The 26,116-nt window shown below is 39.4% G+C and overlaps 1 protein-coding gene across 2 annotated transcripts in view; it reads right to left on the minus strand.

Moving 5' to 3' along the window:
• Positions 1–25,602, minus strand: part of trpc4a (transient receptor potential cation channel, subfamily C, member 4a) — a 55,883-nt gene extending 30,281 nt beyond the window's left edge. Inside the window, exons 1-3 of one of the 2 annotated variants that reach the window (XM_022681439.2) lie at positions 25,213–25,602; positions 13,699–14,096; positions 1,717–2,235 (exon numbers count right to left, since the gene is read on the minus strand). In XM_022681439.2, the coding sequence (XP_022537160.2) occupies positions 1,717–2,235; positions 13,699–14,076 (897 nt within the window). In that variant the 5' untranslated portion in view covers positions 14,077–14,096; positions 25,213–25,602. Of the gene's footprint in view, positions 1–1,716; positions 2,236–13,174; positions 13,196–13,698; positions 14,097–25,212 lie in introns of those variants that run through there. The other variant, XM_049468926.1, reaches the window with a different exon arrangement.
• Positions 25,603–26,116: the final 514 nt, after the last annotated feature.

The following is a 26,116-nucleotide window of genomic DNA, read 5'->3' on the forward strand; positions in this document are numbered from 1 at the left end:
ATCAACACATTACTTCAGTTTGATTGTGGGAATTATGATGGGTTTGCAGTTCGTGCTGAGACCAGTAAGAAACGCTGCGCAACACAGCTGCACTGTGCCTCATGCACAGGAGGGGGCGACATAGATCCACCTTAAATGGCTGTAATGGATTTGGTGTTTTCCAGACAGATCATTAGAGAGCACAGGGAGCGCAATCTATCTGTGTACACGAAGAATCTGCAGTGGTCCCTAGTGGATAGATTATTCTAAATGACATCTAACAAGGCTGGAGCATCTGCAATTCATAAACCTACCTGGACTGGGGAAAATATTTAGCATGGGATTCCCACTGACAAAGATGTTTAGCTCAATGCAGCTCAAAGCGGCTGAAAGCAGCAGAAGTCTAATTTACACTTGTTTTTTTTAAGTTTTCAATATGTTGTTGTTGACTAATATTAAATAGACTTGTTTCTGTGGTTTCTGAGATACTATACACAGTATGAAGACGTTGCAAAACTTTCTCCCATTTTGTTTCTCCCAATTTTGCTAGGACAACAACACAAGGAGTAAAAATGTAAAATCAGCCATGATCTCATTTTAACTGCTGCTGATGTAAAGTAGCCAGCGAGTTCGGAGGAAAGCGCAGCGACTCGGTTCCTATACATCAGCTCACAGACGACTTGTCCTGATCAACATCACCCTAGGAGTGGTAAGGGGAAAGAGCACCATCTACTGGACCCACCCAGAGAAGGCCAATTGTGTTCTCTCTCTCTCAGGGCTCCAGCAGCTGATGGAAAGCTGCATGACCGGGATTCAAACCAGCGTTCTCCTGATCATAGTAGCAGCGTTTTAGAAATCGAAGTTGATACCAAAAAGGAATCAACCAAAATGTATTAAAACATTTAGTGTCTGTTTTCAATACTTTGCCGCAATGGTGCCCTGGTGCAAACAAGCAGAGAGCATGGACAGAAATCTCTCAGGTACTCACACTGTCTTCCTCTCTCTCACCCATTCTCACCTGTGCTTTCTTTACCCCCCCTCTCTCTTTCACTTTCTCTCTCTCTCTCTACACTTATATATTATTATACAGTAAAAAAAAAAGGTCTGCCAGGCCTAAACCACACTATCCTATTATTACTCTATTATCTATTCTCACTCACAATAATAATGGGAAATTCCAACATTTTACAAAAATGAAAGTGATTGACACCAATCAAATGCTGATATTTTCCTACATAGAACTATTAAAAATGGCAAATTGGAAATGTATCCAGCAGTATGCTTAGGGAAAATATTTGTAGTTTAATCAGTTTAAGTAACGATTGTTGTGGTTGTTTTTGTTCTTAAGGAAGAGCCACAAAATAATGCTTATTTTTTGTTTTTTCCAACAAGATTCAAAAGTATGGTAGACTCCATGATGCCAGTATGAGAATGAAATTACTCATGTCGGTCGGCTGTAAAATAAATACGTTGTGTGAGAATAATTATCGCTTTTGGTATTTTTTGGTTGCAATTTTGAAAAAGGTATCAGAAAAAGTATCGTTTGGGCATTGGTATCGAATTCAAGGTACAGTACTGGTTATTGTATTGAAAATGTTAAAACGATACCCAGCCCTAACCAAAAATAAACCTTAACTTATTGATTCCTCTAGAGATAAGTGGGAAAAATAATTTGCGTACATTCTAAATTAAAATTGTGCCCAAATTACTGCTTTAACTTGCAATATCTGAGCTTACCTCTTTCTGGTGATACCTGATAGCCAGCTTGAGTCTAGCCAGGTCGTTGACGCCCTCGTCCTCCAGGGGATTTATATCGTCTGTGTAGTTCAGGATTAGCTCCAGCTCTCTGGAGCTGCGTGTCTGGTCCAGCAGGTCCTTGGCGAACTGCTTGCACTGTTGGGACAGCTCCTCGTACTCATACTTAAACTCGTTCTCCACCTTACTGAGCTCCTGCAGCTCCCAGCTGAGACGGAAGGCGGTGAGAAAGGGGTCCTCGCTGGACAGTGCGATGAGAGAGGGGCTGGAGAGAGCGCGGTAGATGTTCAGGCGCGAGCGCGAGTGACGCAGGCTGTCCACGTCCGAGCTGGACACACACTCCACACAGTTGCAGCGCACCTCATGCGGCTGGGGCATCGACACACCTTTCTGGACCAGCAGCTTGATGATCTCATAGTTGTTGGTGTGGGCAGCCAGGATGATGGGCGTTATGTCAGGGGTGAAATCAGAGAACTGCTTGTCCAGCAGGATTGGAGGAACCTGTGAGAAAAAGATGAAAATGGCCCTTTTTAGTAGATCTAGGAGAAAAATAGCAAGCTAGTCTTACTGAAGACTAGTAAAAGAGTTTACTAGACATGTAGGTACAGGGTTTGGACAATGAAACTGAAACACCTGCTATTTTAGTGTGGGAGGTCTCATGGCTAAATTGGAGCAGCCTGGTGATCAATCTTCATTAATTGCACATTGCACCAGTAAGAGCAGAGTGTGAAGGTTCAATTATCAGGGTAAGAACACAGTTCTGCTCTAAATATTGCAATGCACACAACATTATGGGGGACATACCAGAGTTCAAAAGAGGACAAATTGTTGGTGCACGTCTTGCTGGAGCATCTGTGACCAAGACAGCAAGTCTTTGTGATGCATCAAGAGCCACGGTATCCAGGGTAATATCAGCATACCACCAAGAGGGACCAACCACATCCAACAGGATTAACTGTGGATGCTGTAAGAGGAAGCTGTCTGAAAGGGATGTTCGGGTGCTAACCAAGATTGTATCCAAAAAACATAAAACCACGGCTGATCAAATCACGACAGAATTCAATGTGCACCTCAACTCTCCTGTTTCCACCAGAACTGTCCGTCACCACAATCAATTATTGTGCTCTAAAACCAGGTGTTTCAGTTTTATTGTCCAACCCCTGAAGGTACATATAGTGACTTATAAAATGATTCATACCCCTTGAATGTTTTTGACATTTTTTCAACTTACAACTACAAACTTAAATTGAGATTTTATTGCGATTTTAAGTGATAAACAAACACAAAGTAGCACACAATTGTGAAGTACAATAAAAATGATACATGGTTTTAAAAAATGTAATCAAATAAAAATCAGTAAAGTGTGACATACAAAAGTATTCAGCCCCCTAGATCAATATCCGCTAGATTTCACTGCAGTTACAGCAGCAAGTCATTTAAGGTTTGTCTCTACCGGCTTCGCACATCTAGAGACTGAGATTTTAGCCTATTCTTCTTTATAAAACAGCCCAAGCTCAGCCAGGTTTGATGGAGAGCGTCTGTGAAAGTGTGGTTTTATTAGGCGTATATTGATGGGAAAAAAAGTCATGCGATAAGTGAAAGCAGTCACTTTACAAAGTGAACCAATTACACAACCCCACACATGGCAAAGGGAGCGGATAGCTTCCACATGTGCAGCAGACTTCACCAAAATACACTTCCCTCCTTGATTTACATCTCCAGAAAAAATATTTGAAAACCTCAAAATGATCAGTTTCTCTTAATTTACTATTTAATCATGTAAAGCTAAAAAAAAGCCCTTTTTGCTAACGTTTTTTTTTTTCAGCAGGACAATGCACAGTATAAATGAGCAGGTCAGTTTCCTCTGCTGAGAATGATTGGACACGCCCAGGCAATTGCACTACTGAAATAGCAATCCGCCGAAATAAGAGCGCACTTGGCTTTTAAAGGGAATGGCAAGAGAAACGCTGATTGATTTACTTCAAATTACATCCAAAACACACCCATTCATAATTAAGAGAATTAGTACAAGCCTTTTGCACATCTTGAGCCTCGCAAGGCATACTTTTCCTGTCGATACGATAGCGAAGACACACTGACGCTCCCTGAATCAAGGGGCACTGTTGCTAAAATAGGACCCCAAAAGTGTATGTAAAATTGTTGCCACTATTATATTTAATGAAGCTGTTATTTCTTTAATCAATATCTTCATTAAATTTCAATAGGACCGGTCACTGCAGCATGGGAAATCTATGAAATAGCCTTGAGAGATTGCAGTTTTTATAACATCAAAGTAGTTTTCCACTTCAATATGACTCACTCTGCTGAAAATGAACAGCTATAATGTCAAATGTGAAAAATACAATAGAAATTGCTTCTGTTCACCGATCTCTATCCATCAATAATACAAACTAATGGAGGCATAGCAGAACTGAACTGCCCTGCTGAATTTTATTTTGTTGTTGTTGTCTAACAAAGATAACAGACTGTATGTCCTGGGAATTTTCTGGCATTTGGCTGCAGCCAAGAATCTATATACAGGTATCAAATCCACCTAACCGTAAGAGACTAGAATCCACCAGACTTCACCAGAGGAACAGTGAAGTCGTAGGCAGAACAAGTGGGCTGGCAGCTCTTTTTATAGAGAATCAGCCTTTTAGACATACTGTGCTTCTGATTCAGCCTTTTTTCCAATCCACTTCAGTCCAAATGTGCCACTAATGTTTTGTTGACACGCTCCCTGCAGCCTTTCCCGAACAGGAAAATGTGCAATTCCAGTCGGATTTAAAGCACTGAGGCAGACGCTACGTTCCCTCCAGTCCACTGCAAGACAGATTAGATGCATTTGGCACACTAGCAGCTATTTACTTTAACAAATGCATCCCGCTTCGCAATGACAGCTGGTGGCACAATTATCAATTTAGCTAACCTTTTCGGGCCACTGGGACATTACTTATTGAAAGAGCTATTTGGGAAAAGTGCTAGCCCTGGCTAGCTGTGAGAAAAACAAACATAATGACAGCAGAACATTCTCTAAAAATCAATTTTCCTGTCAGAATCGTCTGACATTGAGTTTTATAGTTCGTGGAGTGAGGAATTGAAGCAGTGTTTCAAAATAACAGGATGTCTCAACCCTTTAACTTCGGCTTAACTGTTTGGTAGAGCATATTTGAGTACTGTATTTTTTGCCTCCATTTTTTAAGGCGCACTATCAATAAACAGCTATTTTCTGGTCTATTTTAGGTCTATTATAAGATGCATTATAAGGCGGCACTTGTTATAGGAACAGGGGTGTCGCCATGCTTTCCTTCCTATTCAGCTATTCAGTCTCGTTGCTGGGGGCGAGATCTGTAAAGCTAAGATAAGTTAAGTCAACAAAACTGTAATTCTAAAAAAATAAAAAATAAATAAATCAGATGAGTCAGGCAAGTCAAACCAGCGCTGGATGTTAATTTACACAGATTTCTCTCCTGAAAAATGTTTATTTGTCTGAATAAAGCACTTCCATTTACGTACAGCAAGTGTGCTGCAGTCATGGAAATGTGCAAGCTGGCTATTTATCTTCTGAACAGGTAATCACTGAGCTTCAGTGAGGTTGCTAACCATACATGGACAATTTATCACTAGCATAGCAGAGATGGGCGTCTCGGACATAGTAAATACATATATATATTTTCGCTGCTCAGCTCAGAGTTTGCCACTGTGTGTAAATCTAGCAAGAAAGGAGCAGGTGGGACAGAAAAATCTATGCAGTGTTGGAAAAATTGGACTCATGTAGCCATTTCACACATTCTCTCGCATTTATTACTGATTGTTTCTTTAATTTCCCTGACTGCCCTAAACCAACAAAGAATGACCGCTCTTATCACCATAAGAATAGAAAAGTACATGACATTTAAAGGAAGTTTTTCTTTCTTTCTAAGATTTTATACTTGGTCCCCAATACACTTAATTTAAGTATCAACATGGACTACAATAGAGTACCCTTGACCAAGTTGGGGAGTTGCATTTATTATTATTATTATTATTATTATTATTATTATTATTATTATTATAATTCTGTCAATATCAAAATATTGATATTGTGATACAGCTCTGGAAAAAAATAAGAGAGCACTTAAAATGATGAGTTTCTTTGATTTCACCAAATTGAAAACCTCTGGAATATAATCAAGAGAAAGATGGATGATCACAAGCCATCAAACCACCAAACTGAACTGCTTAAGGTTTTGCCCCAGGAGTAAAGCAGCATGAAGTTATCCAAAAGCAGTGTGTAAGACTGGTGGAGGAGAACATGCCATGATGCATTAAAAACAGGGTTATTCCACAAAATATTAATAATCTGAACTCTGAACTTTATGAATATGAACTTGTTTTCTTTGCATTATTTCAGGTCTGAAAGCTCTACATCTTTTTTGTTATTATCAGAAATTCATTAAGGAACTGAACTGGGAAATTAGTGCTGATACCCACTGCTAATGAGCACTTTGTGGCTGCAATCCAGCTAAAAACATGACCATCCTGCTTCTCTCATCTGGTGATGTGTTTCCTCTCAAAATCTGTCAACTAGGCAAAATATCTTCCAGTGCATCATAGAGGCATGCCTAGCAGTCAACAATCTATCACCAAGGGTACACTAAGGGTTAAGAACTCCCTGTACATTTCAGATTACACTAGAAAAGCATTAGGATTAGTTCAGGGAATGAGGTGGAACTCTGTTTCACAGTGCGTGTGACAGACACTTGTCCGAGTGAAGTGAAGGAACAGAGAGTACTCTCAGTGCTGAATTCAGCCTGTCATCTCTGTTAGCACAGATTTAACAGCGGAACAGAAGGAAAATAAGAAATGCTTCTTTTTTTTGTTCTGTCAGTGAAATGCTTCAGGATTTCACCAGTCCTGTCTCTTATCTCTCCTATCTCTTTTTCAGCACCTACACAGAAAAATATCCTAATTTGAGAAGCTTTATACACAGTGTTTTATGGTTAAACATGTTATGTTGAAGAGCTAGATACATCGCAATGTTCTAAAACATTAAATGCCCCTGTTTATTTAATCATTTTTTTTTAGTTAGCATTTTGCAAGTAAGGAGAGATTTAAGTTTGAGACGAGAGTGTTTTCATCTGCAGGATTATAAAGAAATGTTCTTAAATAGTACAGAGCACAAAGTTCCACTGATCCACTGCTCAAAGCAGTTTTGCCTGATTGTTGTCTAGGCTTTTTTTAGTCAGTGGCGCACCTGTGTTTTCCATTAATAGCAATACCCCAGACATTTAACTGAAAACACCTCATTTCGATACCACCTGGTCAATCAGCGTAGATATATTCATAAGTTCCATCACTGTTTAACCAAAACTTGAAAATAGACTGTTGACTGTGGGTAAGATAGCAATAAGCATTGCGACGTGCCTTGCACAGGGTAAGTTTTTATTTTACTTTCTAAGATTTTTTTTTTACTTGGCCCTTTATGGACCAAATTGGTCCTCAATGCAAATTTGGGTCAACCTATTGAGTATCCCTAGCCTAGATGGTTGGAAATTCGCTAAAATGATCATCCTGCTTCTTTTCATTCAGCACTTTTTTGCAATCTTCTGGGGAGACGTAGGGCCCTATCTATAGACAAGCTTTCAGCTGTGTTAAGAGTAGCAGTGTGTTTTTGCTGTCGCAACAATCGGCAAAGTATGCTTAGCGTTATCCCAAAAAACACACAAAAGGAATGTACTAATTCTCTTAATCAATAATGGGTGTATTTTGAGTGTAACATGAAAATATACTGTAGGCGGGACGTCCCCCTGTTTCTAATTAGACCACATCTGTAATCATTTACATATCTGTCAGTCATTAACATAACTGCATGCCCTTTTTTGCAATAAGTGTGTTTAAGTGTTTTGACTTTAAAACTGCCAGAAAGGGGTTTATTTGAGCAGACAGACTGATCAATTTGTCCACTGCCCTCTTTCGTGTCTTGTCAAACGTGCTGAAACACACCCCACACAGCCAACATGCATGTAATTGACGTGTCGGCCCTGTAGCCTCTGACCACGCATATTTGGTCCTCATAAAGTTTGGATTGCCCTGTCAGTCAGTGCCCCTTTGATGTGCAGCTCTGTGAACAGGCCACACACACACACACACACTTAAGGTCATTTTCACAACCTATTTATACTACAAACCGTATAGCTATAATCCCCTTCTCTGCAGCTCAGTATATTCAACACTGTTAAATGTTCATACATTAAAGATTGAAATGAAACACTCATATGTAACATAACACATGTTTCTTTTTTCATTATATGATGCACAAAATGTCTGTGACTGTGACTGCGAGTTAGTGAGAGACAGCACGAGTGAGAGAAAGACAGCGTGAGTTTGCGAGAGACAGCACAAGTGAGAGAAAGACCGCGTGAGTTTGCAAGAGACAGCACGAGTGAGAGAAAGACAGCGTGAGTTTGTGAGAGACAGCACGAGTGAGAGAAAGACAGCGTGAGTTTGCGAGAGACAGCACGAGTGAGAGAAAGACAGCGTGAGTTTGTGAGAGACAGCACAAGTGAGAGAAAGACAGCGTGAGTTTGCGAGAGACAGCACGAGTGAGAGAAAGACAGAGTGAGTTTGCGAGAGACAGTACGAGTGAGAGAAAGACAGCGTGAGTTTGCGAGAGACAGCACGAGTGAGAGAAAGACAGAGTGAGTTTGCGAGAGACAGTACGAGTGAGAGAAAGACAGCGTGAGTTTGCGAGAGACAGCACGAGTGAGAGAAAGACAGAGTGAGTTTGCGAGAGACAGTACGAGTGAGAGAAAGACAGCGTAAGTTTGTGAGAGACAGCACGAGTGAGAGAAAGACAGCGTGAGTTTGTGAGAGACAGCACGAGTGAGAGAAAGACAGCGTGAGTTAACGAGAGACAGCACAAGTGAAAGAAAGACAGCGTGAGTTTGTGAGAGACAGCACGAGTGAGAGAAAGACAGAGTGAGTTTGCGAGAGACAGCACGAGTGAGAGAAAGACAGCGTGAGTTTGTAAGAGACAGCACGAGTGAGAGAAAGACAGCGTGAGTTTGTGAGAGACAGCACAAGTGAGAGAAAGACAGCGTGAGTTAACGAGAGACAGCACAAGTGAAAGAAAGACAGCGTGAGTTTGTGAGAGACAGCACAAGTGAGAGAAAGACAGCGTGAGTTTGTGAGAGACAGCACAATTGAGAGAAAGACAGCGTGAGTTTGTGAGAGACAGCACAAGTGAGAGAAAGACTGCGTGAGTTAACGAGAGACAGCACGAGTGAGAGAAAGACAGCGTGAGTTTGTGAGAGACAGCACAAGTGAGAGAAAGACAGCGTGAGTTTGTGAGAGACAGCACGAGTGAGAGAAAGACAGCGTGAGTTTGTGAGAGACAGCACGAGTGAGAGAAAGACAGCGTGAGTTTGCGAGAGACAGCACAAGTGAAAGAAAGACAGCGTGAGTTTGTGAGAGACAGCACAAGTGAAAGAAAGACAGCGTGAGTTTGTGAGAGACAGCACAAGTGAAAGAAAGACAGCGTGAGTTTGTGAGAGACAGCACAAGTGAAAGAAAGACAGTGTGAGTTTGTGAGAGACAGCACAAGTGAAAGAAAGACAGCGTGAGTTTGTGAGAGACAGCACAAGTGAAAGAAAGACAGTGTGAGTTTGTGAGAGACAGCACAAGTGAAAGAAAGACAGTGTGAGTTAACGAGAGACAGGACAAGTGAAAGAAAGACAGCGTGAGTTTGTGAGAGACAGCACAAGTGAAAGAAAGACAGAGTGAGTTTGTGAGAGACAGCACAAGTGAAAGAAAGACAGTGTGAGTTTGTGAGAGACAGCACAACTGAAAGAAAGACAGTGTGAGTTAACGAGAGACAGGACAAGTGAAAGAAAGACAGCGTGAGTTAAAGAGAGACAGCACGAGTGAGAGAAAGACAGCGTGAGTTAAAGAGAGACAGCACGAGTGAGAGAAAGACAGCGTGAGTTAGCGAGAGACAGCACAAGTGAGAGAAAGACAGCGTGAGTTAACGAGAGACAGCACGAGTGAGAGAAAGACAGCGTGAGTTTGCGAGAGACAGCACGAGTGAAAGAAAGACAGTGTGAGTTTGTGAGAGACAGCACAAGTGAGAGAAAGACAGCGTGAGTTAACGAGAGACAGCACAAGTGAAAGAAAGACAGCGTGAGTTTGTGAGAGACAGCACGAGTGAGAGAAAGACAGCGTGAGTTAAAGAGAGACAGCACGAGTGAGAGAAAGACAGCGTGAGTTAACGAGAGACAGCACAAGTGAAAGAAAGACAGCGTGAGTTAACGAGAGACAGGACAAGTGAAAGAAAGACAGCGTGAGTTTGTGAGAGACAGCACAAGTGAAAGAAAGACAGCGTGAGTTTGTGAGAGACAGCACAAGTGAAAGAAAGACAGTGTGAGTTAACGAGAGACAGGACAAGTGAAAGAAAGACAGCGTGAGTTTGTGAGAGACAGCACAAGTGAAAGAAAGACAGTGTGAGTTTGTGAGAGACAGCACAAGTGAAAGAAAGACAGTGTGAGTTAACGAGAGACAGGACAAGTGAAAGAAAGACAGCGTGAGTTAAAGAGAGACAGCACGAGTGAGAGAAAGACAGCGTGAGTTAAAGAGAGACAGCACGAGTGAGAGAAAGACAGCGTGAGTTAGCGAGAGATAGCATGAGTGATGGAAAGACAGCCCTAGTGAGAAACACAGTGCAAGTACGAGAAAGGCAGCATGAGAGAAAGACAGCGCCTTTATGGTATCAATTTTCGATACTCAGACCTCGATACCCTTTTCTATAAAAACTTCAAATATTAAGTCTCAACACTGTAAAAAAACATTTTATGTTTTTAGTCTAATTTAAGTTATATGAAATGTGTAGTGTACTTTCTGCTGATTTTAGGATCAACTATAGAAATTAAGCTTTTTCAATGGCATTTTTTACATTTTTAAATTGATGCAGTTCAAACACTATATTTTGTGTTAATTTAAGTTACCAATTGGAAACTGGGAATTTACGACTATTAAATATCTACATTTATTATCAGTCATAGGAGCTTGCAGTAATGCAAACGTGACCAGCTGGACCCAGCCTGTATATAGTCTATATCGTCGCTGTCCAATGAAAAACACTCTAAATCTCCAAAACATCAACTTTACAGGAGAGATAAAAAACCTTGTAATCTTTCATTGGAAGTCAATATAAAAAGAGTTTATTTCAGCTCATTTAAAGAGTTTCTATTGGTCTGTCCATCAAGATATTTTGGCACAGTGTAAGAAACAGTTTGACAAGAAACTAAACATTGACAGAAATAGAGATATGTGTTTTTCATAGGACAGCGATGGTATACGGGCTGAGATTTCCCACCACATTCCTCGGGCCGGGTCGGGTTCGGGCTCCAGAAAATAGTCTGAGATGCAGGCGTCTGTTTTTTATTTTTATTTTTATTTTTAAATAAAATAAAGAAAATAACGAAAACTGAAAGTGAAACTAAACTACTTTATTTATAAGCGCTGTTTTCACTACCGCAGTTGTACAGCGGGGGGTGTTGTGCCGATTCTGTCCGCGAAGCGGGAGTCGGATTCAGTAGCGGATTCGGCACAAGTGCGGCGGCACCTCGCGGTCCGCGGTGTTAGTTGTAAGCGCTCGCGCTAGCCGCAAAATACGACAGAAAACACTGAGGGAGCTGCAGAGTTATGTGTGGGACTAGAATATGAGCACGAGGAGATAAAAGAGAACCTTTTTACCTGTGAGTAGCTCATACACCAGAACACACAAATCTCTCTCTCTCTCACTCTCTCTCTCTGTGTGTCTCTCTCTCTCTGTCTCTCTCTGTCTCTCTCTCTCTCGCACGTGAACTCCTCCGCGTTTGACTTGCAGCACTGTGTTTAGCTGTTCTTAAAAATCATTTTAACTAAATAATAGTTCTATGCTTCTATGTTACAGTGTTAATTAACATAATTCTGATCATATTTCGCTCATTCAAACAGCCCGAAAACAGCCAGTTTATGGGTCGGGGCAGGTCGGGTCGGGTCGGGCTCGGGCTCATAATGACAGTTTATGGTTCGGGTCGGGTCGGGCTCGGGCAGAACGTGCACGGGCTCGGGCTGGGTCGGGTTTGATTTTTTGGGCCCGATCTAACCTCTACAATGTATACCATGATATACATGCAGTGCACGGATAATTCCACAGGTGGCAGTATTTCGTTCACTAGAGGAATTTCCAGGGATGTGAGAAAATTGCCATTAATAAGGAAGAGGACACAGGTGGATTTTAAAGAAAACCTTGCCAATTTTGAAAATGTTTTTTTTTTTTTGTGGAACAGCAATAGGAACAGTTACTGGGTTGATACAATGTGAAATTACCTAATATTTCATAATCTATGTTTTAGGAAAACCGTGTTGAAAATGACGTATCAAATTTGATACAGCAGGTATATAAGGTAGCTTAACTCTAAATCTGTAAACTGTCATTGAATTGTATTTCATGCATTACACATAAAACCAAGCAACATACAGTTTTTATTTTTCAAGTAAACTAATTAAATATTTAAAATACATAGTTTGGGACATTTAGAGCAGAAAATTAGATATGCAATTTGCTGTACCGTGATTGATGACTAGGTAGGTGTTGCGATAAAACAACTGCTAGTAACTTCCTTTTGCACACTGATTTTCACTAAACACTGATGAATTCAATGGAAAATACACAATAATTAGTTTTTTTGTGTCTATGTGTGTTTTTAGATGGCAAAAAAATACAGTGTTGAAGATGCTCTGAAGAGGATTTTGGATGGGAAATTCAAGTGACAGAGCAGCTAGGGGAGGATAAATAAATAAAAAGATAAAAATAAAAACAAAATAAATAGGTTGTGAACTACACAATGAGTAAAAAATAACTAAAATGTTCTCATTACTTTGAAATTTTATTATTATTTAGACCCGTTGTATCAAATATGATACAAATTGAAACTCATATATGCAAATTGATATTTTGATTTTTTTTTTTTTGTTCAAAAGAACCAAAAAGGGCTCCAGTTTCAAAGAATTGGAATTTTCTGTCAATTATTTAATAGTTTGGGCTTTACAGAGTTCGACTACGATTTTTACATTTTGGCAACACAGATTATTTAGTCACGCAAACTTTTAACAAGAAACCTAATAATGTTAGTTTAAATAATTATTTTCAGTATTTATTGTTTTTGGTGCTGACTTAAAAATCACTTTAAGGAGAACAATTACTGAATTTTGCTTTTTTTTTTTTTTACAGTGCATCCTATCGACCATAAATAAGTCATTAAAACTCCCATTTTATTATTTATTATGGTTCACTACAGAACAAACTCTGAACCATTTTTTTTATTTAGGGAAGCAAATATGCTTCTTCCTTGGTTTTGTACAAAAAAAATGACTTTTGGTTGCCTGTATTTGTAGGAGTGTGGATTGAAGGTCCTACCTGCATGCCTCCCCTTTGCTTCTTGTGATTGAGCAGTAGCTCCACTGCCCCCATTTTTAAAAAAATAAATAACAAGGTAAAAGAAAAACTCAACTAAAACAGGTACAGGCTGTCTGGAGGTGGTTAGATATTAAAAGTTTAAACTGATTTAGTAACACCAGCGAGCTGAGTTTTAGGGTTTCCTGTAGTGAATTCCAGCTCACTGGTGCTCTGTAGCTAAAAGCAGCACATTAACAGCACAACAGTGTTACAGCAAGTTAATAAAGAATTCATTTTTATTTTTTTTAACTCTTTTTTAATTTCTGGTATTTTCTTATATTTTAGTTTATACTGAGTTTTGCTTTTCTTTTTTTTTTACAGTGCGTCCTATCGACATGGTTTAAACCATAAATAAGTTATTAAAACTCTTTTTTTTTTAAATATGGTTCACTACAGAACAAACCCTGAACATTTTATTTAGGGAAGCAAACATGGTTCTTCCATGGTTTTGTACAAAAAAATCACTTGTGGATTGAAGGTCCTACCTGCATGCCTCCCCTTTGCTTCTTGTGGTTGAGCAGCAGCTCCACGGCCCCCACCACCTCCTTGCGGATGGCGTGGAGCAGTGCGTCCCCCACGTAAACGTTGAAGCTGAGGAGCAGCTCGATGATCTCCAGGTTCTCATTCTCGATGGCGATGAGGAGGGCGGTGCGGCCCAGCGGGTCGATGCAGTTGATGTTGATCTTGAAGTAGATCTCGGCCTCCTCCAGGGACTGCTTGACGCTGGCATAATCGCCTTTCTCCACGGCGTTGAGATAAGCCTTCTCCAGAGGTGACAGCTCCGACTCCGCCCGCACGATCCGCAGAGGGATGCGGTCTCTGTACGAGGAGTTGTCCGTTCGGCGGTAGTAGAGTTGGGACATCGCTGCTAGGCCATCTTACACTGAGAATGAGTAGAAAAGAGGAGGAGGAGGGTTAGGAGAAGTTCCATTCTCAGTTCTCTTTACTGTGATAAAACATACAGTAACAAAATATAATATGATAAAACATAGGGGTGGCACGAGATCTTGCAAGATTAAAACGTGACGATATTTCTCGTCAAGCTTAAACTTGTCTCGCGGGGGAAAAAACAGTACGTGAGCTCCGCGGTACAGTTAAAAAGCTTCGCGGTACAGTTAAAAAGCTCCGCGTGACAGTATGTGAGCTCCGCGCTACAGTTAAAAAGCTCCGCGCGACAGTATGTGAGCTCCGCGCTACAGTTAAAAAGCTCCGCGCGACAGTATGTGAGCTCCGCGGTACAGTTAAAAAGCTCCGCGGTACAGTTAAAAAGCTCCGCGTGACAGTATGTGAGCTCCGCGCTACAGTTAAAAAGCTCCGCGCGACAGTATGTGAGCTCCGCGCTACAGTTAAAAAGCTCTGCGCGACAGTATTTTAGCTCTGCAGTACAGTTACAGTTAAAAAGCTCCGCGGTACAGTTAAAAAGCTCCGCGCGACAGTATGTGAGCTCCGCGGTACAGTTAAAAAACTCCGCGCGACAGTATTTTAGCTCCGCGATACAGTTACAGTTAAAAAGCTCCGCGGTAAAAGAATAACAGTAAAAATGGAAATAAAAACTAAAATAAGAATAAAGCATGATTGATTCAAACGATTAAAACAAAGAGAAGTAAAATTAAAAACATGTAAAAGAACAACAAGGAATTGAAAATAAAAATAAAAAAGAATAAAGCATGAATAAAACATAATATAAAAAAAATAAATAACAAGGTAAAAGAAAAACTAAAACAGGTACAGGCTGTCTGGAGGTGGTTAGATATTAAAAGTTTAAAATAATTTAGTAACACCAGCGAGCTGAGTTTTAGGGTTTCCTGTAGTGAATTCCAGCTCACTGGTGCTCTGTAGCTAAAAGCAGCACATTAACAGCACAACAGTGTTACAGCAAGTTAATAAAGAATTCATTTTTTATTTTTTTTAGACTCTTTTTTAATTTCTGGTATTTTCTGGTATTTTATATTGTGCTTTCCAGTATCAACCACAGCAGGATGTGTTTGTCTTTTGAGGCTTGGCTCTTCTCAAGCTTTCTGTGAGGTTGTTTTTCTTGCCACTGTCACCACTGGCTTGTTGAACAGAGGTTCAGACCTGGCTGCTCTGAAGCTGCTTTGTGACAACACCTATTGTGAAAGGTGCCATACGTCTGAATAAATTTAAATCTAATTTAAACTGAACCAGATTGTTCTGAGGTGGTCATAGATGCATGGAATAGGCATAGCATTATGACCACCTTCTTGTTTCAACAACAATTATCCATGTTTCTACGTTTCATCTCCACTTTTCATATAGGTGCACTATATAGTTCTATAAAGTGCTGTGAAAAGTATTTTCCCCTGAAGATTTCTTTTGTTTATCACCAGCTCTGCAGTGCTGGGAATGACACACCAACCAAAGAAAAACCTACCTGCTCAGTGGTGTTCATGTGGGCTCCTGACTATTGAAGCACAAGGTAATAGGAGGATAATAAAAATGCATAGAAACAGAAGGACTACAGTCTGTAATTATAGATTATAGCAGTGCTCATATATGCTCAGTGGAGCTGAAAAAAATGGATAATAGTGTGTAGAAACAAGGAGGTGGTCATACTGTTATGCTTGACCCATTAAAAACCCTTGTCTTTTTGAACATATTTAATCATATGGATATTTGAGCTTCATTAAACATTATTGAGAGACGGAGCTTATATAACTAAAGACAACTGAAGAAAAATGTAAAAAGAAATTTATTGTAAAGAAAAAATTAGGACACCTGATTCCCCCTTTATAGCTGGTATTTCCCCCTTTGGAAATAACCTCAATTATATTACCATTCCCATATCTATATAATTTCCCATAATAATATACCTGTTTCTGATTTTTCCAACTCCTTCATGCAGAATTCTTTCAGCTGTGGTATCACTAGGTGACTAGCAGCTGAATGTGTGGAACAATCGGCCCAGCTAAATTGGGGAGAAAATTAGAAATAAATCTTTAAAAAAAGAAATAATCTTTTCCAATGTCTGGAAAAGAGTTTACAAGTGGAGACATTTTAAAACAACTGTTTCAATGTATTATATATTTTATCATGGATTTCCAGGTAGCTCTTACCACAGTTTTTATTGATGGACATCATCAGGTACATCTTCCATCAGAAAGAGACCAAAAAGTTTGATTTTAAATGATGCTTCATCATTATTGTTCGTATGGGCGGCCTCAAAATTTCCTCAAGCCCCCTCTGATACAGTGAAGAAATCATTGTGCATTCAATTATGAAGAGCATGTCAGGCCCTGCAGGAGCAAAACAGCCCGAAACCATGACATTTCCACCTCCATGCTTCACAGTAGGTGTGGGTTCTTTTGCTCCATTTCTGTGTTTAATTTGCACCAAACATGTTCCAGAAATCCTGCTTTTTGTCTAGGTGTTCTATAGTTTGTTTAAGTCCTTCCTTCCCTCACACCTCATTTAAAATCAAACTTGTTTGGTCTCTTTCTGATGGAAGATGTACCTGATGATGTCCATCAATATAAACTGTGGTAAGAGCTACCTGGAAATCCATGATAAAATATATAATACATTGAAACAGTTGTTTTAAAAGTTCTCCACTCCAGACATTGGAAAAGATTATTTCTTTTTTTTTTAAGATTTATTTCTAAATTTCTCCCCAATTTAGCTAGGCCGATTGTTCCACACATTCAGCTGCTAGTCACCTAGTGATACCACAACACAAGTAGGGCGAAGACTAGCACATGCCTCCTCCGACACATGTAAAGTCAGCTACCACCTCTTTTTGAACTGCTGCTGATAGCAGGTAGCATTGCTGGGTAGCATCACAGCGTATTCGGAGGAAAGCACAGCAACTTGGTTTCCAATACATCAGCTCACAGATGCCTTGTGCTGATTGACATCATCTTTTGGAGTGATGTGGGGAGAGAGCGCCATCTACCCACCCAGAGAGAGCAAGGCCAATTGTGCTCTCTCAGGGCTCCAGCAGCTGATAGCAAACTGCATGACTGGGATTCAGCCCTTTTGGCCACTCAGCCCTCAAGAAAAAGATGAGAGATGTGAGAACTTTTTAAATACCTCCCAAGGGCCTCTTTTGATCTGGTCATGGTGATCTGATCCACTCACTCATCAGCAATCAGGGTTAAACCAAACTAATGTTTGAGGTTTAAATAAGATAAATAAGCCCTTCCAATGTCATTCCCTAAGGATGTGTTGCATAATGAGCTGAAAACACCTAAATCTATTAGGAAACGCCTACACAAAGAGCAGAACTTCTGGAATGTACGTTGGGCTGATTAATCAAAACACATGAAGCTACCATGAATGTAAAGTCCCTGGCTAGCTCTCCTTTATTGAATTTACAATGAGTTTGTCACTGTATCAGAAGGGGCTTAAATAAAATTTCAGACTATCCATACAAACAGTGAGGATGAAGCATCAAACAGCTGAAAGAATTCTGCATAAAGGAGTGGGAAAATCAGAAACAGGTATATGGTTATGGGAAATGTATAATTGAGTAACTTTTTCATCACAATAAAACATACATTTCTGTGCATTACATATGTTTAAAAGTAATTTCTTCCGTTGTTTTTGTTTATTGTTCATAATCTCCATCTCTCAGTATGTTTGAATATGTTCTAAAATAGAAAGGTTTTCATGGTATGTGCTATTTTTTGCACTGTGCATTTTCCAGTGAGTGAATATATACTTTACATGGCTCGAATTGATTGAAGCTATAAAGTAAAGCCAATAAAAAAAAAAAACACCAGTGGTGCTTCTTTAACAGTACTCCAAAGAAATCTTTCATATTCCATTATATATAATGGACAGACTCAGAAAGTCCTTCATTCCGAGAGCCATCAGACTCTTTAACTCCTCCCATCGGGGACGGGATGCTGCTGCTGACCGAGTTTAACCCAGTCACACCACATGGACTTTATTATTCAACCACTTAATTATTTACACTAACACTTCCCTAACCTCACTTACATTCAAGTACACTTTACTCATGATCTATCTATCTATTTTTGAGTGTGTATCCAGGAATTACATACTATATACATCTCATTTCTAGGTTTAGAGCTCTAATGTTCACAGTTCCACAGCCATTGGAGGCCAGAGGTTTAAGAAAGCACGATTGGCTCTGCTTATCTGAGTGGAAAAGGTGGATTAGTTCCTGTACTCTACCCTGTTCACGGCAGTGCTGGCCTATTGTGACCATCTGCATGCTGCCCACAGTACTGGATCGTGAGCACTCTCCTCCAGAAACCTTTAGCTGCTCTATGATGCTGCATGATGATTCGTTAAGAAAGAAGCGTGAAAGAGGTGGATTAATGTCTCTTGGAGGCTTCACCTGCTTGCCTTGGTGTAGCAGGACATTCACTTTTCCGGCATTTGGAAGAACCACATATGCAGCCTATGATTTCAAATCAATTTGGAATTTGGAAATGTTTTGTGTTGGTCTTTCACATTAAATTCTAATGAAATATATATATGTTTGTGATTGTAATGTGACAAAATACGGAAAAGTTCAATAATTTCGCAAGCCACTGTACATAGTGAAGTTACAAGAGATTTAGGAGCAAAAACACTTGGGCTTAATATTAATAGCTGTGATTTGCACTTATTTATATTGTTTCTATTTTTTCTACACACCATTTGTGAAAGAAACCAGTCTGTCGAGTTTGCGTAATATGAATTTATCGGTACCACTTTAAAATAAGACTACCTTTATAAAGGGTTTATAAATGGCTCACAATTAGTTTATTAATGGTTACTAATTAGGTTATAAATGCGTTAAAAATGATGAATAATCAGTTATAACACATACGTAGAAAGGGCAACAATGACCTGTTGTTTGTCAAATAGTGAACTATATTACACAGCCATCTATATCGTTGCCCTTTCTATGTATGTGTTATAACTTATTATTAATGATTTTTAAGGCATTTACAACCTAATTAGTAACCATTAATAAACTAATTGTAAATCATTTATAAACCCTTTATAAAGGTAGTCTTATTTTAAAGTGGTACCAATTTATCTAATAAAACTCTATTTTTCAAGTCATTTTTCATTTTAAAAGTTTTCTTTAAAATCTTTTAAAATCTCGTCTCGTCTCGTTCTAGTGAACCCTGTATCGTGTCTCGTCTTGTGAGATGAATGTCTCGTCACACCCCTAGTTAGAAATCTAACCCCACTCTGCCACATGTACGGCAGAGGCATTACTCATGGCTTTCTTGTTATTCAAGAAACGACTCGGATGGCTGCAACTAACATCGGTTTGATAATTAGAGAAGCAGAAGGGTGGGGGGACATTAAACCAGAAAAAAAAGCTTCAGAAAGGAAACAGAGAAGACCACAGAAATGGATTTTGGTTAATGAGTGTTGGGATTGTACATCACGGACAAAATGGCTTTCAGTATTGCGAGCCATTATCGTTACACCCTGCAGCCCATTAGGACCACTCTCAGGCCTCAGTAGCCTGGTCTAAACCTCAAAAGTACTTTTGTTAAGTGCCCACTCCTTCTTAAATGTGGCAAAAATATATTTCTGTGATTTTTTTTACCAAGAACAGAGTGTGAACTTTCATATTGAAGAAGTAATTATGTCTTTACCTGTATCATAACTAACTTACGTACAGAACAATTGAAAACACTGATGCATTAAACTCTCTATGTAGTGGAAATCAGTAATCTACAGAGCACAGACAGTGTTAGATAAGCTATATGTTAGATGCTTTAGCATGCTAGATATTAGTATGATTAGTATCATTAGTATGATACTTTAAGTTGTGTGGTGTTATCTTGTGAGTGAGCTTGTCTGTGAATAGGCGACTGATGGATGGGCCATTCCAATTCCAGCACTGTATGGACCTTTAAATTCTCGATCCACAGTGTCACATGTGTATCTGGAATATGTTATATAGGACATTACTACTCATCAGTGGCGGCTCCTGCCATGGTTACCTGTTCAATGTTAACAACTACAGCGGTTGGTAAATGAATCTAAAACACCTGGTTTTAGACCACAATAATTTATTGTGATGACGGACAGTTCTGGTGTAAACAGGAGAGATGAGGTGAACATTGAATTCTGCCGTGATTTGGGCAGCAAAACCGGGTTAGCACCCGAACATCCCTTTCAGACAGCTTCCTCTTACAGCATCCACAGTTAATCCTGTTGGATGTGGTTTGTCCTTCTTGGTGGTATGCTGACGTTACCCTGGATACCGTGGCTCTTGATGCATCACAAAGACTTGCTGTCTTGGTCACAGATGCTCCAGCCTCTGGTGTGTCCCCCATAATGTTGTGTGCATTGCAATATTTAGAGCAGAACTGTGCTCTTACCCTGCTAATTGAACCTTCACACTCTGCTCTTACTGATGCAATGTGCAATTAATGAAGATTGAGCACCAGGCTGCTCCAATTTAGCCATGAACCCTCCCACACTAAAATGACAGGTGTTTCAGTTTCATTGTTCTACCCCTGTATATAACCACACACAAAGCAGTAGGCTGGTAGCCAGCGTGTTTATGTCGCTGTAGGAATGGGGTGAAAATCTCTCGGGGGATTTTATGGTGACTTATTCAATATTAACAGCTATCTAACTAGACAAAAGTCAAATCTGTGATCTACAGTGATTTAAAGACCATTGTCCCATGCAAATCAAAGAATCGCCCCAAAAGTTGAGGTAGTGTGGGAAACACAAATCGACTAGGGCTTCAACTAATGACTATTTTAGTAGTTGACTAATCTGCTATTTATTTATTTATGCCCTTCATTTGTACTTCCAACTGGTAAGTTGAAGTAACTAAACATTTAGGCCCCAAGACCAACTTTGCAGTACATTTGAATAGTTTGACGTACCTATATTAAATGATAAATAAAAAAGTATATTATAAGAAACACTCACACAAGCTGAATTTTATTTTCAGGAGATTCTAGGATACACTTGTATGTTTTTTTTTTTTACTTTATTTTTACAAGGAGATACCTCCCTGAAATGACTGTTTGTCTAAGAAAATTAAGTTTTATTTATTAAAATCTGTACTTACCATAAAATATAACTTAATTATAATGGAGTGTACAGACTACAGTATCTCTCTAACACTTATATTAATTTAACTAATGTTAGTAATGTTAATGTTATGTAAGGTAATTTAACTCACCACGGGTAATATAGGACTGTGTAGCGAACAGAACTAGCAAAGACTGTGTGTTCTCTCTCTCTCATGCGCTGCAAGTCCCAGCTACACAAAAATCTAATTGGCCAACTAAGCATGAAGAGAGGCCAATCAGGATGCTCAGGATTTGTCACTCTCTCACTATGTGCGTCCTCTTCTTTCACCCCGTTTTTTCTCTTGTGTGCGCTCTCTCTCTCTCCATCACATATTAATGATGTATCAACAATGAAATTCTGCATCAACAATTTAAAATTTAATTTTAATTTGATGTTGCCGATTACGCTGAATAGCCGTTGTAGCCCTAAACTCGAAACAGACATTTAGAGGCTAAACCGACTGACTAGAACATTTGCCCGATTGCCTTAATGATGCAATCGCCTCATCGACCACTGCTGGAAAGGCTTCTCACTGACCACAGGCTAATCATTATCAAGAATAAGCAGACACAGCTTCCCAGTTGAGGACAAAATGCAGCAATGATATGAATGCACTCAATAAAAGTGCAGAGTAATCAAAATCTAACCAGACCTCATGTATATAATCCAAAAAACACACGAACCTTGGTTCAGACTCTGATCAGAGGTGAAAAAAATGCCTATAGAAGGGTTTTCCTCAGTGTAGAACATTTATGATATGTAGTGGCTCTACAACTTTTAAAAGGATTCCTTATACCTACTGCACATTTATTTTAACTGAACTAAAAGTCAATTAATGCAACTAAAAGTGCTTCTTTAAGCATCGCAGGTACAGTACCTCCTCCTGGCACTTTTATGTAGTAACTTTATTTTTTACGGGCGCCCGCATGGGTGGTTTAATGTAAGCACTCTCACAAAAAGAATCTACCAAAAGACTTTCCCACAGAGATTATCTGCCCTCAAGAGAAGAAGCTGAAGGACCTCAACATAAGCCTCTCTTGAGTTCTGCTGCTGCGTATATTCCATCTCTAGAATTCTGTAAGTCTCAGAAATGGCCAAAAAAAGCCTCAGGGAGACACAGAGAGGAAACTACAGAGAGGAACTTGGCTGCGCTTGGCTTCAGGCTGTCATCATGACTCGCTCTCGGAAACCTTACAGGCACACTGTGCAGCATAAGCTGCCATTTGCTCGACATGGCAGCAAGATAGGGATATTTGACTTTGGGGAAATTTAAGGGCCTACCCACAGCTAACAGTTTTCGTTTAGTAGAATGTTTTCTGAATGTTACCGTTAACATTCTTAGAACGTTTTATCTGTCAAGTTGTCTGGATGTTCTTAGAGCATTTTCATTTATTTATTTATTTAATTATTTATTTTTAGTTCTCATAAGACAAATACCCAACCCCCTGAGCTAGATCCCCCTATCACTAGTGATGCCCCAACACACCAGGAGGGTGAAGACCAGCACACGCCTCCTCTGATACATGTGAAGTCAGCCACCCCCTGCTTTTTTCAAACTGCTGCTGATGTAGCATTAACAAGTAGCCAGCGAGCACAGTGCAGTGCAGTGACCCAGCTCTGATACCTGTGCTTACCGACATCAACTTAGGAGTGATGTGGGGGGAAAGTGCTATCTACCCACCTAAAGAGAGCATGACGAATTGTGCTCGCTCAGACTCTGGCTGCTGATGGCAAACAGCATGATCAGGATTTGAACCAGTGATTCTTGAATCAGAGTGGCAGCTGGACCACTCAGAGCCCCAGAACTTTTTATTCATCATTTTTAACCATTCGTGTAATGCCACTACAACGTAACTCAAATGTGTGAGTGTTTTTATTTTTAGTTTCTGGAATGTTACTTTTAACGTTTCCATATTGTTAGCATTGGTCTGGCTGTGAGAAACGTTCTAATATTGTTGTGATGCAAACCATGATCAGGATTCGAACAGGCGATGCTCGGATCATAATGGCTAGCGCCTCAGTATGCTGGGCCACTGAGAGCCCTAGAACCTTTTACTTACCATTTTTAAACATTCTGGGAATTCTGCTACAATGTCACCTGAATGTGTGAGTATTTTTATCTTTAGTTTTTGGAATAGTTACATTTAAGGTTTCCGTAATGTTAGTATTTTTCTATCAAGGAACGTTCTGTGAGAAATGTTTTAATAATGTTGTGATGCAAACCATTAATGTCATACATTTATATATATATATATATATATATATATATATATATATATATATATATATATATATATATATATATATATCCCAAACATTCTTATAACCTTCTCTGTTAGCTAGATATATCTTACATGTTCCCCAACATTTCGGGAAGTGTCAAGTAATGACATTTGTTTAGTTTAATTTAGTAGCCAAATCTGAGGTTCATATTTACATAACTGAAAAATATTAGTATGGATTAGAAAAAACTATTTAAACAGTAAAACTTTTTTTTTTTTAAACAATTATGCTGAACAATGACTAATTTAAGTCCTATTGCAGTGACTACTTTGAGAATCACACCACACACAAACTCCAGTAGACCACAGCCATATTGCATATTAGTCAGATCACTAATGCTGTATTATTGTACAGTGCTAGCAAGACGAGCAGATAAATGTCAAAATAAGTTAATTTTTAATCTCTACTTGTATAAAATAAATTAAATAAAGCCTTTAGCAGCTCAATTTTCCAGATAAAAAGACACAAGCTCTAGCTACAGGGCTGGACCATAACATTAACTGAGGTAAACAGCTAGCATAGCTAAGTTAGCTAACTTGGCCTTAGCATTAGCAAGGACAGTATTTTATAAATATGTCATGTCATATGTTCCAAATTTCTACTCTGTGTTTAGTGAATACAGGCCAAATTGAGTATGTTCTGTGGTAAATCATGCTAACTAGGTAAAGTCCTCTGATTAGCTGTGCTATTTTTATTTTATTTTTTTACAGTTTTTAATGGTTTTGGCTCTTTCAGTTTTATTGTCGCTGCAACGTCATTAATTTTATTTTTAGTTTTTTTGAAATGTTACTTAAGGTTAATACTATTATAACATTCATGGTTATCTTGGATGCAGGAAATCGTTTGGAACAGAGCTACTGCCTGCCAGCAATCTTTACAAATAAACTTTTGATGTAAAATGAATACTGTGTTTTAGATAATCAGAACTGTACTGTAATATTTCAAAATGTAATATTGTGATACTCTCCACAGTGTGTAAGACTGGTGGAACAAAACATGCCAAGATGCCAAAAACCGGGGTTATTCTACTAAATATTGATTTCTGAACTCTTAAAACTTATATTGACTTGTTTTCTTTGCATTATTTGAGGACTGAAAGCTCTGCATCTTTTTTGTTTTTATTTGTTATTAGCCATTTCTCATTTTCTGCAAATAAGTGTTCTGAATGACAATATTTTATTAAGAATTAGGGAGAATGTGGTTTGTAGTTTATAGAATAAAACAACAATGCTTATTTTACTCAAACATAAACCTATAAATAGCAAAATCAGAGAAACCGTTTTTTTCCAGAGCTGTATATATATATATTTTTTTCACCCCTACCTAACCCTACCTAATTAACATCTTTTGTAATTCATGCTTATAGTTATTTTCTAATTCTTTCCCAACAGAAGCAAACAGAAGTGCACAATCTTTCCCTTAACTGGGAGCCTCTGGGGTTTGGATGAGATAAAGCATTACGCACTGCGCTTTACTCTGAGTGGGGGGCTGTTATATTCCCCACAGCAGGGGTCTTCTATATAAAACAGGATTCAGAGCACGAGCACTAGCAAGTACGGGTTCATAAGGTTGTGGATTTTCCTTAGGATTTTGCATAAATTAATTTTGGTGCATTAATTAAGTAAGCGTGTTTAGTTTTCTCACTACAACTGAGGTAAAAATTAATAATGATATTAATAACTCACCTGCAGGCTCGTGCATGTCGTCCCACATGTGCTCGTGACTCCTGCGGCGGTGCGTCCAGGCACAACAGGTAGCGCGCGAGGAGGGCTGAGGAACCGCAGCCTCCAGCCAACAGATACAGAGTAAATAAAAGTGCTGTAATCAAGCCATGCTCCTCCTGCAGACCTCCACAGCGCGCAGATACACAGAGCCCGTCCTCTCCTGAGCGGGGGTCCCCGCGGCGCCGCTCCGCACGCGCTGCGCTACAGGCTGGAAGACGGGAATCTGAAGCGTCGCTCCTCAGAAGCGCGCGCGGCAGAGCTCGTGGCGGAGGCTGGACGCTGCTGCTGCTGACCGCGCGTGCAACTCCAGCGGCTCCGTGTGCGCTGTGGACTCATGATGCAGTGAGAAAAAAGCTGGAGCGCACGACTCTCTCTCTCTCTCTCTCTCTCTCTCTCTCTCTCTCTCTCTCTCTCTCTCTCTCTCTCTATCTATCTATCTCTCACACTCTCTCACGCGCACACTCTCACTCTCTTTCTCTCTCTCCTCCCTCAGGTTCAGTTTAGTGTGTTGTGATGGTACACGCCACGGAATTCGCTATTTATAGGTTTATGTTTGAGTAAAATGAACATTGTTATTTTATTCTATAAACTACAGTCAACATTTATCCCAAATTCCAGATTAAAAAATATTATCATTTAGAGCATTTATTTGCAGAAAATGAGAAATGGCTGAAATAACAAAAAAAAAAAAAAAAAAAAACAGACGAAGAGCTTTCAGACCTCAAATAATGCAAAGAAAACAAGTTCATATTCATAAAGGTTTAAGAGTTCAGAAATCAATATTTAGTGGAATAACCCTGGTTTTAAATCAGAGTTTTCATGCATCTTGGCATCATGTTCTCCTCCACCAGTCTTACGCACTGCT

Source organism: Astyanax mexicanus, chromosome 20 (assembly GCF_023375975.1).
Source record: "Astyanax mexicanus isolate ESR-SI-001 chromosome 20, AstMex3_surface, whole genome shotgun sequence".
NCBI classification, from domain to species: domain Eukaryota; kingdom Metazoa; phylum Chordata; class Actinopteri; order Characiformes; family Acestrorhamphidae; genus Astyanax; species Astyanax mexicanus.